Source organism: Miniopterus schreibersii, assembly GCF_964146895.1.
Source record: "Miniopterus schreibersii genome assembly, chromosome: 4".
Classification (NCBI taxonomy): Eukaryota; Metazoa; Chordata; class Mammalia; order Chiroptera; family Miniopteridae; genus Miniopterus; species Miniopterus schreibersii.
Genome location: NC_138105.1, coordinates 28,648,108 through 28,667,383, shown reverse-complemented (window position 1 = coordinate 28,667,383; position 19,276 = coordinate 28,648,108). Strand labels below are relative to the sequence as shown.

Genomic DNA, 19,276 nt, shown 5'->3' with positions numbered 1-19,276 from the left:
GGGTGGGAGGGAAGGAGGGAAGGAGGGAAGGAGGGAAGGAGGGAAGGAAGGAAGGAATAGTTCAACCAAGAGGGAGTGAAACTGGAGGCAGACAAAAGTTAAAACGCAAGGTCGGAGGGCTTCGGGGATGTTTGCAGCAAGCTCCAGAAGTGACTCTCCACTCCCGGGGCGAGGCGGGCCATGAGCTGGGCCTGGACCTCTGACTGAGGCAGTGGGCTGGTCAGCGTGTCCTTACCCAGAGCTCTCTCCCAGGACCTTCGTGGACAGAGGGAGAGAAGGCAAAGGCAGGGTGGTTCCCATCATCAATTCAGAAAGGCTCAAACCATGTGGATGGAGAGCTGGATACTGAAAAGGATCTGCGTTATCTGCAATAAATCCTGAGAAATGTATAAGCACTTTGTGCGGTGTGTTGTCTCTGTTGGTTTACTGCAGTGGACATTAAAAAGCATTGGTCAGTTGGGGGGGTAGGGGAAGAAGGGGTCAATGCGGGGGAGGGGAAGAGGACATCTGTAATACTTTCAGCAATAAAGATAAATTATTTTTAAAAAGTCTTGGTCAGGGCTTTCATAAGATAACTCCCACCCTCAGCCTTATATTTCTCGTCAGTCAGAAGTTTCTCAGTTGCAAACTCTTTTACCTCCAGAGTTTCCAGATGGTAAATCTTTTTGACTGAGGGGGGATTGTGAATGGATAAATGAACAGATGATTAAATAACTGAATGAGGAGTGAGCGGTGAGAAGGCAACCGACAGGGGCAGGCCGGGAGGAGCAGGGGCGAGCTGGAGCAGGAGCCGGCTTTCTCCCCGCACCTCTGCACTCCGCCAGCCAGCAGGGCGGTGGGCAGGCTGCCGCCAGGATGGGTGGGTGGGCCGGCAGCAGGCAAGCTGTGCCCAAACCCACTGGCTTCCCTTCTCAACGAATCTATCCTTGTTTTCCTGCCTAGGGCCCCCTGGACGGCGTGGCAAGCCTGGAAGAAGAGGCGATCCCGGTGAGTCCCAAGTTTTCCTTGTTCCCAAGCCTAGGCCTAGGAGTCTGCCCTTGCCCAGGGACTCGGCTGGATGCGCTAGTCCCCGTAGCACCTCGTTACTTGAGACCTTTGGTCCTGGGCCAGATCTTCCCCTCCCTTCTGCCCTCAGAAGCCACAGTGCCCAGTACCGCCTTTTCTTGGCCTCTTGACATCCCAGCTCCAGTGACCGTCCTGTCCATGTCCTTGGCACCCTGCGAATCTCATTATCAACCTCAGAAACTTCAGTCCCTAGTCTCTCGCTCAAACAGCCTCCTCTCTTTGTGGGAACTGACGGTGGTTCTACAGCCCACTGCCCGTGGTTCTCCTGCGTGTTCCCCTCCTTCACCAGACTTGGCCTGTCCTTCCTTTGGCAGAGCCACCAGAAGGAGACTCCACCTTACTTCCATAGACGTGCAGACTCACCTGCATGCGCCACCACCTTCCCCCTGCCATCTTCATTTCACCCAAAAGGCACTTGCTCTGCACATCCCCTACCCCGACACGCAGAGAGGCTTCCTCAGAGGCACCCACACACCCCATCCTGGCTCTTCCGCCTCACCTTCCACTCATCCCAGCCCCTCTGGTTTCTTTTCACTGCCACTCCACTGACATCATCTTGGCCAAAGTTACCGCTGACCTCCTGATGGTCGTGCGAGCAGATGCTTTCCGTCGGCACCTTGCTTGACCTTCGCTGTTGACCACCCCCATCCCCAGCCTGTATCCCCAGCGCAGCCCTGGCCTGCGTTTCCTCCCGCGTCTCTGACCCCCCTCTTCTTTGCCTCTTCCATAGTACCCCACTTGTCTCTTAAATGAATTTGCTCTTGGCCCTCTTCTCTCTTCTCTCCCAATCCTTTGGCTTCAACTCCCCCATGACACTGACAGTGCCCCCTCCCTGACTCCCACCAAGTCGTCTCTTCTGGGTCCAGAGTTTGGACAAGCCCCACTGAACCAGCACCTCCGCTAGCCTGCTCTCCCCTGGGTGGACACCTCCAGCCACTCGCTTCCCTGTGCAGACACCTGGGCATCACCCTGGGTCCCTCCCTGCCCACTCCCATACCAAATCCTGGTCAGTCTTCTCCAGAGTACATCTCAGGCCTGTGCCCCCTTCTTGGTCTTCACCCCACAGCCCCTGCAGCTCTCATTGCTCCTCCACCGTGTCCCCACCTCCAGCCTCACCATGGGGGTCTGAGGCCCTCCCACTCTGAGCCTGTACTCCTATCCTCCCCTCCCCAGAATGTCATCTCCTCTGCCTGAACTGCTACCCCAAGTTCAGTATTCTTTGCCTTTTAAGTCTAGCGCAAGCACCTCCAAAGTCTCCAGTTTTCAGTGCAGAGCAGGAATGTAAATGCACAAAGAGTGAATGAATGAATGAATGAATGAATGAACACATGCTCAGCCCCTAAACAGCTTCACAAGGAGGGCATGCTGGTGATTCCAGAGGGGTCCACCACCAAGAGGCCCCCCAGCTGATTGGGCCAGGGGAGCCGAGCCGGCTCCCTCTGAGCCCCAGGCTCTTCTCCCAGGCGCTGGGGGGGCTTCCTTCCTCCGTGCTGTGCTGCATGCTTGCGTTATCTAGTTCCTTCTATAGACGCCGCCCAGATAAGCTCGCTGGCGTGCACTCCTGGGAAATGCCGTCATGGTTCTCTGTGTGCTTTGACTTCCAGAAGCTGAAGGCTGTTTCATGTCTGATTGCCATGGCTTCCTTTACTCTAGATGTTGTGTGTAATCACACACACACACACCACAGGCCCGCGAATACGCATTTCATCGCTCAGTTCTCGTTTCTGTCCTCATAAAATGTTTTATTGCCTTTTATTGTAAGCTCCTTACATCCATCCTGGAAGGAGATGGAGAATACAAAGTGACTTTTTTTTTTTAGGAAAAAGTATATTACTCAACTTACTCAAAAACCTATTAGAATTATGACTCCAGTTTACAGTAATCTCAAAGTCAGAGAAAGATAAGGAGTCACTGGGCCCCTGACCCTGTGTGCTAAGTCCTTTCAAGTTCTTCATGTCTTGTGATCCTCCAAGAACCCTACAAGATAAGCATATGTTATTAGCCCCGTTTTGCAGATAAGGAAACTGAGGCTTCAAAGGAAAAAGTGTCTTGTCCAAGGTCAGCGCTGGGCAAGGGGTGGGCAGCACTTCATCCCCCTTGCTGCCCTTTCCCATACGGTGTCCTTCTCTGCCTGTCGGAGAATGGTGTGAACAACACACAGCAGATGTTCCCCTCTGATTAGCTTTGGCCAGGCCTAAATAGTTTCACGCACATGCACATCCTGGCTTTGGCACCTTCCCTTGTAAAACCAGACCTTTTCCTGTGTCCCAGGGAGAAAGGCTCTTTTTGCCTGTGGAACGGTGCCTGACTGAGATGCCTTCCTGCTGCTGCTGCAGCCCTGCAGAGCTGAGCCTGTTTGCCTGTGGGGATGGGTGCTCTCTAGCTCCACAGGGAGCCTTTGCCTGGAAAATGCCTCCATGGCCCTGCAGTGTTTGTGCATCTCTATCATGATGGAGTGAATTTCTCACCTTCCCACTGGCCCATTTCTCAGCTGGGGAAGCCTGACGCTGCTCTTGCATTCCGGGGTCATCTTTCTAGGATCATTGAGCAAGATACTTTCTCCTTCTAGATGCCCCACTTTCCCCAAGAACATCCGTTGCTCTCCCTTGCCTCCCCTTGGCTCCCCCTGGCTCCCCCTGGGTCCCGCAGTCTCAGATACTTCCCTCTGTCCCAGCATTTTCCACACCTGGTTGTGGTGATCTTCTCAGAAAAGTTGTCTGTCTCCTCCACCAAAGCATAGTCTCCTCAGGGCAGGAGATAGAGCTGGACCCACAGGCACTTAGGAAATGGTCAATAAATGTTTGTTGACAGGTTAATAGGAAAGATAGGGTAGAGAGGAAGGAGAAAGGGAGAGAACTGGTGAGCAAATGAAGGGCAAAGACCAAGGATGAACCTTGAGGACATTATGCTCAATGAAATAAGCCAGTTCCAAAACGACAAATACCGTATTATTCCACTTACTGAGGTAGCTAGTGGAGTCAAACTCATAAAAACAAAAAGAATTGTGGCTGCCAGGGACTGAGGGGAGGAAGAGTGGGGAGTTATTGTTTAATGGGTACAGAGTTTCAATTTTTCAAAATGGAAAACTTCTGGAGATTGAATACATTACAATGTAAATATGCTTAACACTACTAAATTGTACATTTTAAAATATTTAATGTCATAAATTTTATGTTATGTGTGTATTGACACAATTTTTTAAATTTTAATTATATTTTTTTTAAAAAAACATGATCTTATATGCTATAAGAGACAAAATTTAGATTTTTAAATTCAGTGGGTTGAAAATAAAATGCTGAGAAAAGATATATCATGCAAATGATAACCAAAAAAAGAGCTAAAATGGCTATTTTGGTATTAGACAAAATAGATTTTAAGACAAATAAGGGCATTTTATAATGATAAAAGAATATTTTAAAAGTTATAAACTTATATTCACCTTAAAACAGCCCCAAATACATGTAGCAAAAAACTGACAATTAAAGGAAGAAATAGAATGCTTAACAATAATAGAGACCCCAGTAGCCCTCTTTCAATAATGAAATAAAATAAATGAATAGCATATAAATCCACAAGACCAAACAGGTATCTATAACATATTCCAATTAGTAACAGCAGAATACACATTCTTTTCAAGTGAATATGGAACATTCTCCAGTATAGACCACTTTTTTTTTTTTAATATATCTTTATTGATTTCAGAAGGAGGAAGGGAGAGGGAGAGAGAGAGAGCTAGAAGCATCAATGATGAGAAAGTCATTGATCAGCTGCCTCCTGCACGCCCCCAACTGGGGATGGAGCCTGCAGCCCGGGCATGGGCCCTGACCAGGAATCGAACCACCATCTGGATCCTAGGCCAATGCTCAACTGCTGAGCCATACCCAGCGGGGCTAGACCACATTTTAAACTGTAAAACAAGCCTCAATAAATGTAAAAGGATCGAAGTCATATAAAATATGTTCTTTGACCACAGAGGAATTAAATTAGAAATCAATAACATAAGGAAATTTGAGAAATTCACAAATATGGATAAATTAAACAATACACTTCTAAATAACCAGTGACTCAAAGAATAAACCATAAGAGAAATAAAAAAATATTTTGATATCAATAAAAATGAAAGCACAACATACTAAAGCTCATAGAATATAGCTAAAGTAGTGCCTAGAGGCAAATGTATAGCTGTAAATACCTATATTAAAAAAGAAGAGCAAACTTACACCAAAGGAAACAGAAGGAAGAAAATCATAAAAATTAGAGTAGAAAGAAATGAAATTGAAAATAAAAAACAACAGGGAAAATCAGCAAGACCAAAAGTGAATCTTTGAAAAGATCAACAAAATTGGCAAACCTTTACCTAGGACTGATCAAGAAGAAAAGAGTGGACACTTAAGTTAATAAAATCAAGAATAAAAGAAGGGATATTACTAGCAACCTTGCAAAATAGAAGAAGGTTATAAAGGAATAATATGAACAACTGTATAAAACAAATTACATTACCTAGATGAAATGGACGAATTCCCAGAAAGACATAGACTGCCTAAACTGACTCAAGAAAAAATAGAAAATACGAATAGACAGATAGAGAGAAAATCAATAATCAAAAAACTTCCCACAAAAAAAAAAGAAGCCCAGAATCAAATGGCTTTACTGATGAATTCTAACAAACTTTTAAAGAAAGATTAATACCAATTCTTCACAAACTCTTCCAAAAAATATAAATAAATAAAAGAAAGCAACACGTCCCAACTCATTCTTTAATGCCAAATTTATCCTGACACCAAACCCAGACAAGGACATCGCAAGAAAAGAAAACTGCAGACCAATATCTCCTATGAATATAAACACAAAAACCCCCAACAAAATACTAACAAGTGAATCCATCAATAAGTTAAAGAGATTATACACCACAAGCAAGTGGGATTTAGCCCAGAAATACAAGGTTGGTTTAACATCCAAAATCAATCCCGGTAATACATCATATTATCAAATAAAAAGCACAACCACATGATCATCCCAATAAATGAAGAAAAGAGCATTTGACAAAATCCACAGCCTTTCATGATTGTAAAAAAAAAAAAAAGAAATTCAACAAATTAAGAATAAGAGGAAACTTCCACAAAAAGCATTTATGAAAAACCCATAGCTAACATTATACTTAATGCTGAAATATTGAATGCTTTCCCCCTAAGATCAGGAACAAGACAAGGATGTCCACCCTTGCTACTTTTATTCAACATTGTATTGAAGGTTCTGTCCAGGGCAATTAGGCAAGAAAAAGAAATAAAGTGCATCCAAATGGGAAAAGAAAAAGTACCTCTCTTTACTGATAACGTGATCTTGTATATAGACAATTCTAAAGAACCCACAAAAAGTTTATTAGAGTAACAAACATTTTCAGCAAGATTGTGTGATACTAGATCATTATACAAGTCAATTTTATATCTAGACACTAGCAATGAAGAATTTTAAAATGAAATTAAGAAAACAGTTCCATTTGCAAAATTATGAAAAAGAATAAAATACGCAGGAATAAATTCAAAAAAAGAAATGCAAGACTTATACACTGAAAACTATAAAATATTGTTGAAAAAAAGTAAAGAAGACCTAAATAAATGGAATTTCATATCCATGGATTGGAAGATGAAACGATGTTAATATGGCAATACTTCACAAATTGATCTATAGATTTGATACAATTCTACAAAAATCCCAGTTGGGTTTTTTTTTTTTTAGAAGTTGACAAGCTAATCCTAAAATCCATAAGAAAATACAAAGAATCCAAAATAGCCAAAACTCCTTGCAAAAGTAGAACAAAGGAAAAGGACTCACACTCCCCAATTTTAAAATGTAATACAAAGCTATAGTAATCAAGACAGTGTGGTACTAGCAAGGATAGACACAAAGATCAACATTAGAAATGAGATTCCAGAAATAAATCCCTACATTTACTGTCAATTTTTTTTTACAAGAATGCCAAGACAAGTCAATGGTGCTAGGACAACTAAATGCAAAAGAATGAAGTTGGACTCCTTCCTCACACTATACACAAAAATTAACTCAAAATATATCATAGACCTAGCCTTGACCATGTGGCTCAGTTGGTTGGAGCATCATCCCATGCACTAAAAGTTTGTGGATTCAATCCCCAGTCAGGGTGCACAGCTGGGTTGTAGGTTTGATCCCCCATCAGGCATGTATGAGAGGCAACCAATCGATGTTTCTCTCTCACATCATTGTTTCTCTCTCTCTCTCTCTCTCTCTCTCTCTCTCTCTCTCTCTAAAATCAATAAACATATCCTCAGGTGAGGATTAAAAACAGTTTTTCAAATATATCATAGACCTAAATGTAAAAGGTAAAACTATCAGAATATTGTAAAAAATACATAGAAGTAGCCCAGCCCGGCGTGGCTCAGAGGTTGAGCGTCAACCTAGGATCCAGATGATCGTGGTTCGATTCCCGGTCAGAACACATGCCCGGGTTGTGGGCTCGGTCCCCAGCAGGGTCATGCAGGGGGCAGCCAATCAATGACTCTCTCATCATTGATGTTTCTATCTCTCTCTCTCCCTCTGCTTTCCTCTCTCTGAAATCAATAAAGATATTTTAAAAAAACATAGAAGTAAATCTTCATGACCTTGGGTTAGTTGATTGTTTTTTATACATGACATCAAAAGCACAAGTGAAAAAAAATTGATAAATTGGACTTTACCAAAATTAACAATTTCATAGAGGGGTTCAGCAGTAGATTTGGACTGTCAGAAGAAAGAATTATGAATTTGATAGATTGATAGAGATTATGCAAGCTGAAGAACAGAAAGAATATGTAATGAAAAATAAACAGAACCTCAGAAAAATGTAGGACACTTTTTGTTGTTGTAGTTGTTAATCCTCACCTGAGGATTTTTTTCCTATTGATTTTTAAGAGAGTGGAAGAAAAGGAGGGAGAGGGGGAGAGAGAGAAAGAGATGAGAGAGACACATCAATTGGCTACCTCCTGCACATGCCCTGGCTGGGGATCAAACCTGCAACCTAGGTATGTGCTGTTGACAGGGAATTGAACCCCTGACCCCTTGGTGCATGGGCCAATGGTCCAACCACTTAGCCACACTGGCCAGGGCAATGTGTAGGACACTTTTAAGTGCACCAACATATATACAATGGAAGTATGAAAGGACAGAAAAAGAGAAAGGAACATAAAAAAATATTTGAAGAAAATAATGAATGAAACCTTCCCAAATCATTTGCAAAACATTAATTCATATACCCAAGAAGACAGTAAAGTCAAAATAAGATAAATGCAAAGGTACAGACCCAGAGACATTACAGTAAAAATGCTGAAAGTCAAAGACAAAGAGGAAACCTTGAAAGCAGCAAGAGAAAATGATCCATCCATACAAGAGAGCCCCAATAAGTTTAATAGCAGACTTCCCATTGGAAACAATGGAGGCCAGAAGGTAGTGGGGTAACATGACCTAGTCAAAAGTATAAAAGGAAAAAAAATCAACCAAGAATGTTGTGTCCAGCAAAATTATCTTTCAAAAATGAAGGATAAGTAAAATTTTGTGGTTATACCAAAAATCACTAAAGAGTACACTTTTTAACAAGTTAATTTCATGGTATGTGAATTCTATCTCATAGAGCTGTTTGTTTTTTAATCTAATATGTTTACTTCCCACTCAAGCTTCTAAGCAGCACCACCATCTGCCCTGCACCGTGTCTGAGCAGGGTAACTGCTGGAGCCCACCTCCATGCCCAGGCTAGCCTGCTGGACCCTGAATTCCAAGGTCTTATACCCGACAATGCCATCAGAGCCAAAATGCTGGAGGCCCGTCTAAGGTGTCATTTAAACAGGAGATTCTTTAAACCTGTTGTATAGTCAGGATTTGTTCTGCAACAAGAAGCCAAACAATGGAAAACTAGCGCCTGTGTTTCTCTTCTCCCTACGATCTAAAGTGTGTGTGTGTGTGTGTGTGTGTGTGTGTGTGTGTGTGTGTTAGAGAGAGAATGCTATGCAGCCATGCACTACATAACTACATTTTTGTTAACGATGGACTGTATATACGATGGTGGTCCCATAAGATTAAATAGGAGCTGAAAAATTCCTATTGCCACCCTAGCTGGTTTGGCTCAGTGGTTAGAGCGTTGGGCCCTCAGACTGAAGGATCTTGGATTCGATTCTAGTCAAGGGCAGGAACCTCTGTTGCAGGCTCAATCCCTGGCCCGGTCAGGGTGCATGCGGGAGGCAACCAATTGATGTGTCTCTCCCACTCTCTCTCTCACCCTTTCACTCTCTCTGAAAAGCAATGGAAAAAATATCCCTGGGTGAGGATTTAAAAAAATTTCTCTTGCTTAGTGACCTCATGGTCATTTCAACATTGTAGTGCAAACACATTACTCGGTTGTTTGTAGGGATGCTGGTGTAAACAGACCTACTGCGCTGCCAGTTGTATAAAAGTGTACCACATACAGTTATGTACAGTACCTCATAGTTGATAACGATAATAAACAACAATGTTACTAGTTAATGTATTTACTACTACTACATGTTTTATTGTTATTTTAGAGTGTAGTCTTTCTACTTATAAAAAAAGTTTGCAGTGAAGCAGCACACTGTGTTCCACCAGCAGCAGCTTTATGCATCTGGAGTGAACACGTCTCTTGATTGCATCATTTTCTCTTATGCTTGATTTAATCTCATGTTGTTTTGTGCAGTAACATGCTGTACAGGTTTGTAGCCTAGAGCAAGTAAATACACTCTGTGATGTTCACAGAACAACAAAATTGCCTAACAATGTGTTTTTTAGAACATATCCCCCCATTGTTAAGCATCGCATGACTGTTAATCCAGCCTGCATTGTTTATTGGTGCCTCTTCTGTGTCAGTGCTGTCCTGAGGACTTAACACAGGCACAATCTCACTCAATCCTCGTAGCAATCCAGAGAGGCAGGGTTACTTCCACATTTCACAGGAGCAGACTTTGCCTCGGAGAAAACAGGCACTTGCTCAGAGAGCCAGGGTTCTCCTGAGGCCTCGACACTCCCTGATAGAATTGGCCTAATTAAAGCCAGGGCATGAGGACTGTGCTAAGTGTCTGGCTCACTAACTCATTGTTGGCTCTGAATTTGCCAACCTCAAGCCTCATTTCATCTCCTTGCACTCTTGGTTCACGCTGCTCCATTGGGGAAATCCCTGAAGAAGCATGACTGAAGGTTGTCCTCATGGTGGGGTAGGTTTGGGTTTTCTAGAGTCAGGAGCCAAGGCTTCTTGTGGGGAGGCAGAGGGCTGGGTCAGAGCCAGGGCCTGCTGGGCAAGAGCAGGGAGCAGATGGAGAGGGAGTCAGGAGTCCGAGTGCAACACAGAGGAGCAAGTGTGGGCGCTGAGCATGGACAGTGACCCCGGCCATATCAGTTCAGTTAAAGAGGCCACAAAGTCATTGACCCCTCTACTCTCTCAGACTCATTTCATTCATTTCCCAAGTCATCTGGCTCTTATTTAATTGCTCCCACATTCCTGACAGCAAAGTCAGCAGATCCAGCCAATGACTGGAACACATGTTCGAAAGCTGTGTGCGGAATGAGCTGGGCTGTTGGGGGGAACACCACATGGTTGGATGGGGGCCCTCCAGCCAGCCTCACTTTCTAAGCAGGGACCCCTAGACAGATGGAGCCAGGCCCTTCCCCCATCATCACTCGTGTACCCAGCTCACTGCAGGCCACAGATCCCATCTCCAGAGGCGACAGCAGCCACAGCACAAACCCTAGACAGGGAAGTCAGGTGTGGAGGGCTTAGAAGAGGCGATGGCCTGCCGGGCGCCCCTCATCTATTCAGCTCACTTACGAAGTGCATGTGCCTGCCAAGCCCTGGGCGAGGCAGCGGGAGGCGGTGGGGGACTGAGCAGATGGGGTCCCAGCTCTCAGGGAGCTGCCTTGCTGATGGGGCTGACAGACAATAAGTGGCACACAGGTAAATATTCCATAATTAAAGATTATGATTAGTGCTGGAAAGGAAATAGCAGGGAGCTGATAGGAATCGATGGGGCAAAGGGTGAGGAGGCATCTTCAGACTTCGTGCTTATGAAAGGCTTTTCCAAGATAGTGGTGATGAACCACGGCCTGCTGACCACAGGAACACGGTAAAAGCGAACGTCCTGAGGCCAAGAGAGCTGGCCCTTGGGGAACCGAGGGAGACAGGCGGAGTGTGGTGGCCGAGTGCGGGGCCTCAACGAGGAGCAGCCCACACGGGAGAGCGGGACTTTGGATGTTATCCCGTATACAGTTAGAAACCCTGGGAAGGGGTGAGCATTTTTTAAAAGGCCCCTGTGGCTGGGGGAGTCGGGGTGCCCAGAAGAAGGTGTCAGTCAGGAGGCTGTGATGGTGGTGCCCCTGCGAAGCGTTGGTGCCCTGGCAACATGGTGACAGTCGGGCCCGGGAGAGGGGGTGGCTTGGTGTGTCTTGGAGCCTATCGGATGGGCTAGATATGGCCTATCCCACCAGCTATGGACCAGCCTGGATTGCTGGCATTCCCACTCTGGCCACCCCTCTGGGGATGGTGAATGGTGCCGTGGGTTTGGGGTCCCATGGCATTGTTTCCAGCCTGCCCTGCCCCTCGCTAGTTTAGTGATCTCAGACATACCGCACACCTCCCGGGACCTTTTTCCTGCAACGTGTCCATGAGGGAGAGAGGAGGGCTGAGCAGGGATAGAGGAGAGTGTGGGAGCCAAGGATGTTTCTCAGCAAGAGGAACTGGAAGAGGGCACACGAATGGCTGACAGGCCCATGAAAAGATGCTCAGTGTCACTAGGCATCAGGGAGATCAGATCAAAACCACAGTGAGATACCACCTCACACCTGTCAGAATGGCTGCCATCAGTAAATCACAAGCAACAACCATTGCTGAGGGTGTGGAGAAAAGAGAACCCTTCTTCCCTACTGATGCAGCCACTATGGAAAACAGTATGGACCGTCCTCAAAAAATTAAAAATGGAACTGTCATATGGCCCAGCTGGATACGTATCCAAAGAAATCCAAAACACAAATTTGAAAAGGTATCTGCACCCTTATGTTCGTTGCAGCATTATTTACAATAGCCAGGACATGGAAGTAACCCAAGTGTCCTTCAATGGATAAATGGGTAAAGAAGATGTGGTAGGTATATACAATGGAATATTACTCAGCCAAAGAAAAGAATGAAATCTTGCCATTGTGACCACGCGGATGGACCTTGAAGGTATTATGCTAAGTGAAATAAGTCAGACCGAGAAAGATAAATACCACAGGACTGCACTTACGTGTGGACTCTAAAAAACAAAAGAAGCAAACAAAACAGAAAAAAATTTACAGATACAGAGAACAAATTGATGGTTGCCAGATGGCAGAAGGTTTGGGGGCTGGGTGAAAAAGGTGAAGGGATTCAGAAGTACGAATTAGTAGTTATAGAATAGCCACGGGGTTGTAAAGTACAGCACAGGGAATATTGTTAGCAATATTATAACTATGTTTGGTGCCAGGTGGGTACTATACTTATTGGGGTGATCATGACCACTTCATAAGTTGTATAAATATCCAATCAATCTGGTGTACACCTAAAACTAATATATTGTATATCAACTGTAATTGGAAAAAAATTTTAATCATAAAATAAAATGAGAAGAATTGGAGTGTATTTCAGAGCTGTCAGGAAGGATCAGCTTGAGAGATGAGCTTAACTGTGACAGGCATAGAGAGATGGTGGGTGCAGCAGGGTCCCTGGAAGGTGCAGGGGAGTCAGCTCTTCTGACTGAACCTGAGGGACTTGGAGAGGAGGCCGGGCACAGGTGCAGTTGCAGGCAGGTGTGTGCATGTGGCATTGAAAAGATGATGGGGCATCCATCCAGAGGCTTTTCATTTATTTGTAAAACAGGGAGCAAGGTCTTTAGCTGAAAGTGAAAAGTCAACTGTACGGGTGTCCAACTGAACAATGCCCTGCCCTGCCCCTAGTCTAGACTCAGGGGACATACAGTCCCCACATTACCATTCTTGGGTTTTAGCACCATCATACATCAGTTTCAAGTCAAAAATCTTTGTCTCACCTCTCTCCTTCCTCTATACCCCATGCACCCCTCCACCCCCACCTCCACCATTAAATCAAAAGTCCTGTCTGTCTTCACTGACTAGTATTTTCTGACTCATTTCTCTCCATCTCCACTGGCAGCGCGAGCCCAGGCTGCCATCGGCTACACAGAGCAGCTGCCCCGTGTCCCCTTGTTCACTCATGCCCCCTCCAATCACTCTTCTATGCCCAGTCCTTCAGTGGCCCACCCCCTCTACCTCCCTGGTCATGGAGTGGAGACAAGGCCCAGTGCTCTGACTGGCCTAGCCTTCCCCCAGGCCCTCTCCTACTACAGCCCTCCAAAACCCAGTGATCTTGGCGTGTTATGAGCTTTCCCATCTTTGCCACACTCCTCTCTCCCCGTTCCTCTCCCAGAAATCATCCCTCACCCTCTGGACTCAGCCTAGCTTCCCGTCCTGAGTAGGCCCAGCCTTGCTCGGGTCCTGTGCTTTCACTGTGTAATTGTTTTCTTAAATACCTGTTCTTTCAAGGAAAATTCTGAGTCTGAGATTTTCCCTCTTGCACTCATCACTGGGTCCCATTACTTGCCTCCCTGTGTGGCCTCACGCTCCAGACTGAGGTCCCAGGTCGGCCTGGAGCAGATATGGCTTAGCAGAAAGTATGTAGGGTTTTGAGTTGAGAGACCTCCCTCCTGGATGAGCTCCACACCTAACCAATTATGTGGCCTTGGACAAGTCACTTTTTTCTGTTGTCATCTGTCAAATGGGTGTGTTCATCATTTCTCTCACAAATTGTCGAGAAGGTCAAATGAAGTCTTGGATATGCAGTGTGCTCTGCACACCATAAGGTGAGGACACCTGCCAGTGCCATGAGTGTTCTCCATGAGGCCACATCTCTGGAGACAAGCGCAGCTTGCTGCACCAGCCTTCCAGCAGCACCTGAGCTTCTAAACTTGTCCCCTTCCAGCACCCTGTGCACCCTGGCTCAGTGCCCCTAACCCCCAGGCTGGGCCTCAGAGACCGCCCACAGGTCTGCTAAGCCTCACGCATCCCAGAGCCCCTGTGCTTGCTCTTCCCTCTGCTCCAGATGTTTCCTCCCTGAGTCTCTCCCCTTCAGTAGAAATGAACCAACCCTCCAGTGAGCACCAAAATCTGTCCTTCAGGGAGGAACAAGGTCCGAATCCTATCTGGGTGGCCAAAATCCAACACAGTTGGCCCCAGCAGGGATCAGCAACAGCCTCCTGAAATGAATGTGTTAGCCCATTCATGCGGGATTGTCATCTCCCCTACACGCCCACCCCAGCCCCACCACGAGCAAAGGCTCTCCCTCTGCCCAGCCCCTTGCTTTGGGGCCCATGACGGCATCTAAGCCTGTGTGAGGGGAGCCCACTAGCTGTTGGAGGGAGGGCTCGCCAGGGGGAGGGGGCCCCCTCTCCGTTCCATTCTGACTTTGGCCTCTCTGCTTGTGTTTTGCAGGTCCTCCAGTAAGTGCCCTGGATTATGCTCTCTGCTCCTGAAAGATAAGACATTTTGTTCTCTCTCTGTAGCACTTCCATTAAAAGAATACTTAGTTAGGTGTATCCTAAAAAAAAAAAAAAAAAAATCCAGACAGGGGCCATATCTTTTTAAATTTGTAGATTAATGCAAGCACAGAACTCAGTGAGATCGACCTGCCCCTTAAAACATTCTGTGAGCATTTTCCTTCCCAGAGAACTGGCAGGAGCCTGGCTGCTCCTCACCCAATCCCTGGCTCCCAGGGGTGCCCAGAAATGCCAGCACCACTCCCACATTTTCTAACTGCCCTGCAGCAGTTGCTCTGTTTCAGTGTTTTTGTTTCACGTGCTTTGGCAAAAAGGGCTCTGGAGTCAAGCAGCTATGCCAGGAATGAGTTGGGCTTAGTAACTAGATTCCAGGCTCCGTTTCTCTTCTTTGCCAAACGATGTTTGGCTCCCTGTGTTGGGCAGCTGGCCATGAGGGCATTTGGGTTTGAGAAAGGTGTAGCTGAGGGGCTGATGCCTGAGGCAGGGCATCATCCGCCCCGGAAATCCGGTCCTTCTCCAAGAAACGTGACAAGCCTGCCTTAGAGCCATTGCGCCACATTTTCAGAGCCTGATAAATCCTAGCAACTCCATTCAAGAAGCACACTGAGAGTCTGCTTGAGTCAAAATGCACCTTCTAAAGGAATTCCTTTCGGATGAGCTGTTTTATTTTTGACTTCCACTTACCATGATTCATTTCCTGATTGGCACCCTTTGGAATCCGGGCTTCTCAACGCATGTAGCACCCCAGTGAGCCAGAAAACGAGCCAGCAAGAATGTGTAGATTTATGGGCCACAAGCAGTTTCTCGTAGAGTCATGCCTGGCTGTCACATGGAGGTAGTCTGTGTGAACTCACTGAAGTGCATAATGCAGAGGCTGTGGAGCAGGGGGTTTTGAATTTGGCTGTTAAACTGTTAAGTGGATTAAACAGATGCAGAATCCCGAAGCTGCAACCTGAGATGCATGCCAACCTGTGACACACTCGCAGGCAGGCAGTGCTCCGAGCACATGGGGACAGAAGCATCCAGGAGCAGTAAATGCCTCCCCTGCCATAACTCTGGCTCCCAAAGCTGTCTTCCCCCACCCATCCAGTGGCAGCAGGCAGGGGACCCTTGTTTGCTCTCTAGGCCTCTCAGCATTTTAGGAGCATTTTCCTTGGTGGCTGTGACACTGCCCTTGGGAACTCCATGGCCCCATGTGGTCCTCACCACTGCTGGCTGACGTGGGAGGACTCACGAGGATGTATGGTCTGATAGCCCCTGCAGCCTGGCCCAGTGAGGTGGGAAATGGGTGCTCCATCCCCTAGACCTGTCAGAGCCCTGAGTCTCCCCAAAGGCATCAGTTACCCACCAGCAGCCTCTGCTGCAAACCCATGGAACATTGGGAGGAGCAGTGTGGGGCCCTGATTGAGTGCTAAGTGTTGCCATATGGTTTTCCGCTGAAAGTCTGATTATTAATGACGTATTAATTACCACAGGGGCAATCAGGACGAGATGGCTACCCGGTAATTTGCCATTTATTTTTTGCTCTCTTTGCCCTTTTCTCTTAAGCCGGTATTCTTTCTCCGAGCCTTTATTTAACTGTCTGCGCTCCTTTCTCCTCCTCTGCTCCTCAGGGACTCGGGTCTTTCCATGGAGGGATTAGCATTGATCTGCGGGGCTGGCCTGATGGGAACTGTCTGCAGCTCCAGCTGCCCTGCAGGCAAAGCAAAGAGGCTTTGAGGAGGAGTCACTTTGGTGTCCTGAGCCCACCCAGCACTGCTCTTCCTGCCAGTCTGTCTCCCTGAGCTCAGGGGCCCAGCCTCAGCTATGGAGCATCCTATTCTCAGTGCACAGAAAACTCCCTGTCCCCGCCCACCCTGTTGTGTCACCACGAGGAGAGATTAATTGGTTCCAGTTTGGCCTTTGTGGCATCATCACTTGTCAGATCTTTTACAAGTAAGCCTAAAACTTAGCTTATATTGGAATCAACATCCCCAGCCGAGGCTGGGTGAGGGCCACGTAAGAAGCAAGTTGGAAGGTAGCTGGGCACTGCTGAGTCCTGCATAGAAGTCCTGCCACATCAGAGCAGGGGGCCAGCCTGGTGGAAGGAGAGTGTGGCAGGACCATCATGTTGGGGAAGATGTTTGTTCTGGGCCTCAGGCCAGGAAGATGCAGGGAGGGAAATGTGGATTGTTTCAGAGACCTCTCCAATGGCCAGATCTGTCCAGACTCAGGACAGGCTGGTGATGGAGGCAAGGTGGGGATCCCCAGTCCTTCAGGAGCTGCCTTCCTGAGAAGCTGTGGAGGGCAGAGCCCCACGCACCAGGGAAACCTGGGCTTGGATTCCAATGCTGGGCCTCCTAGCTGGGTGACCTCGGGGAAGGTGGTCACTCTGTCTGAGCTTTAGTGTCCTGCTCTGTGAAATGGGCTGATGAAGGCCTCCCTCACAGCATTGGAGATGGGATTAAATGAGATTGAGGAGGTGACAGTTACATAATATGCAGCACAAGCCAGACCCTCTGGGACTCAGTGGAGACTTTGGGATCATTTATTTCCTGTCCAGAGCGGCCCACTCTACACTCAGAGTAGAATTTGGAGTCTCTGGAACAGCTAGGACAGCTCCCCCAGCGGTGGACAGCCTGGTCTCCCAGACCAAAAGCATCCTGTTCCAAGTGAAGCACCAGCCAGGTCCACCATCATCGCGTGGGAGCACCCTGGGGGCCAGGCCCCACCGCCTCCCCAGCAGCTTTCCCTGACTAGGAGGGAGTGAGAACCCTATATGGCAGCTAGAGTCTTAGAACCAGGGGCTTTTGCTGGAATATTTCAGCCTCGTGTCTTGGGACCATTTGCTTCACCAGCTCAGAAGAATGAAAACTTTCTGACAGGACCCTCCAGATGACCTAGCTAACTTTACACTCCAGGTCACTTTTTTTTTTTTTTTAATATATCTTTATTGATTTCAGATAAAGGAAGGGAGAGGGAGAGAGAAATAGAAACATCAATGATGAAAGTCGTTATTGATCGGCTGCCCCCTGAACGCCCCCAGCTGGGGATCGAGCCCGCAACCAGGACATGTGCCCTGACTGGGAATCAAACCTCGATCTCCTGGATCCTAGGTTGATGCTCAACCGCTGAGCCACGCCGGCCGGGCTCCAGGTCACTTTTGACTGTAGATGCATGTGTCCAAAGGGCCGAGGGTGGTGGCTGTTCCCCTCTTCCCCCGCTGTCTTCTCTGAGCACATGGTGACCCAGGACTCCTTTCTCCCTGGCATCAGAGAGAACGTTGGCTGGTGAGGGAGCAGGTTCTGTGGGCAACAGGCAAGAGTCCAGGTATGGAGCTAGGCAGCTTAGGGTTGAATCCAAGGATTAAATCACTTGGCTGCCCTAAGTCTCCGTTTCCTTCCCTGTGAAGAGGGGAGCTGGAGTTCAGGTGAAGTGAGGTTATTCCTGGAGCACCAGGCATTGCAGGACACAGCAGACGGTGGCCAGGTCATGGAGCGTCACAGGGCTGTTGGGAATCTAGCCTGAGGGAGGATTAGTGTGTGAGATGCTTGGTGCCCAGCCTGGGCCAGAGACCGGGCTCTGAATGTGGGGATGGGAGGCCAGGGGACAGATGTGCATGCCGGGTGTCCATCCGGTGTGAAGTTGGGAGCTTTCTGGGAGGAGGCAGGTTAGGGCTCAGCAAGCCTTCCTCCCTGCCTGTTTGCAGGCAGCTCTGGTGAGTGCCCTTGGCTCTTCCAGCTCTTCACCACTGGGAAGCCGTGAGCAGGCCTGGCCAGGCCATGGGTGAGGGGAAGCCAGTGTCACATCTGTGATTGCCCCAGGGCTGGGTCACCCCTTTTCCTGAGGTCGCCCAGTTTGCAGGCCCACCACCGTTTCACACCAATCTGGGCCTTTTCTCTGGCAGGGCTGGCCCTGCTCACTGCTGGATTCAGGGCGTTTGTGCCTCTAGCCCAAAAGCCAGCCTTCGTGCCCAGCTATGTGCCTCCAAGCACCCTGGTTCCAGCACTGCCACTAGGGTCAGCCCTTCTATGAGGGCCACAGGGTGGGGGCAACACCCCTCCTGGCTCCCCCCAAAGAGGGAAAGGTAGCCTGTGTGGGCAGGGGGAGGGTAGGAGGCTCCCGGGGTTCATGTGTTTTGAGCTGAAATCCAGATCTCTTGGCCAGTGAAGGGCTTGGCTCCCAGCCTAGGGTCTGTTTACAAGCCTCTCCATGTGGTCATCCCAGAGGTTGGGCCCAGTCCCCCATACAAGAGGCCTGAGCCGCCTCAGAGGCACCTCCTGTACTGAGTATCACACGGGCTTCCCATCAGTCAGGCCCAAGTCGAGTCCCGGCTCAGCTGTGCGCACTCGGGCAAGCTGCTCGGCCTTTCAGAACATGGGAAGGTCACACCCACAGAGCTGGAGGGTCAATGGTAACACAGGCAGAGCCCCTCAGTGTCACTATCTCTCCTCACTGCAGATGCAAAGCCTCAAGGGGAGGAAAGCTTGGGAAATCATTTTGATCCACCAACGTACGCTGGCAGTGTTTGGAGAAGAAAACAGCTTTGAGAACAGTCAGTTGCAGAAAAAAAGGTTTACTTAGTAAACTTCAAAACCAGCCTCAGGGAGGATTTTTTTTTTTTTTTTTTTTTTAGTTTGTGC

At 47.6% G+C, this 19,276-nt stretch overlaps 1 protein-coding gene across 2 annotated transcripts in view; it reads left to right on the top strand.

Annotated features, from left to right (window-relative positions):
* Positions 1 to 19,276, top strand: part of COL23A1 (collagen type XXIII alpha 1 chain) — a 306,121-nt gene that overhangs the window by 245,867 nt on the left and 40,978 nt on the right. For both annotated transcript variants that reach the window (XM_081136445.1, XM_081136444.1), the window contains exons 3-4: positions 943 to 998; positions 16,130 to 16,156. In XM_081136445.1, the coding sequence (XP_080992571.1) occupies positions 943 to 998; positions 16,130 to 16,156 (83 nt within the window). The remainder of the gene's footprint in view (positions 1 to 942; positions 999 to 16,129; positions 16,157 to 19,276) is intronic.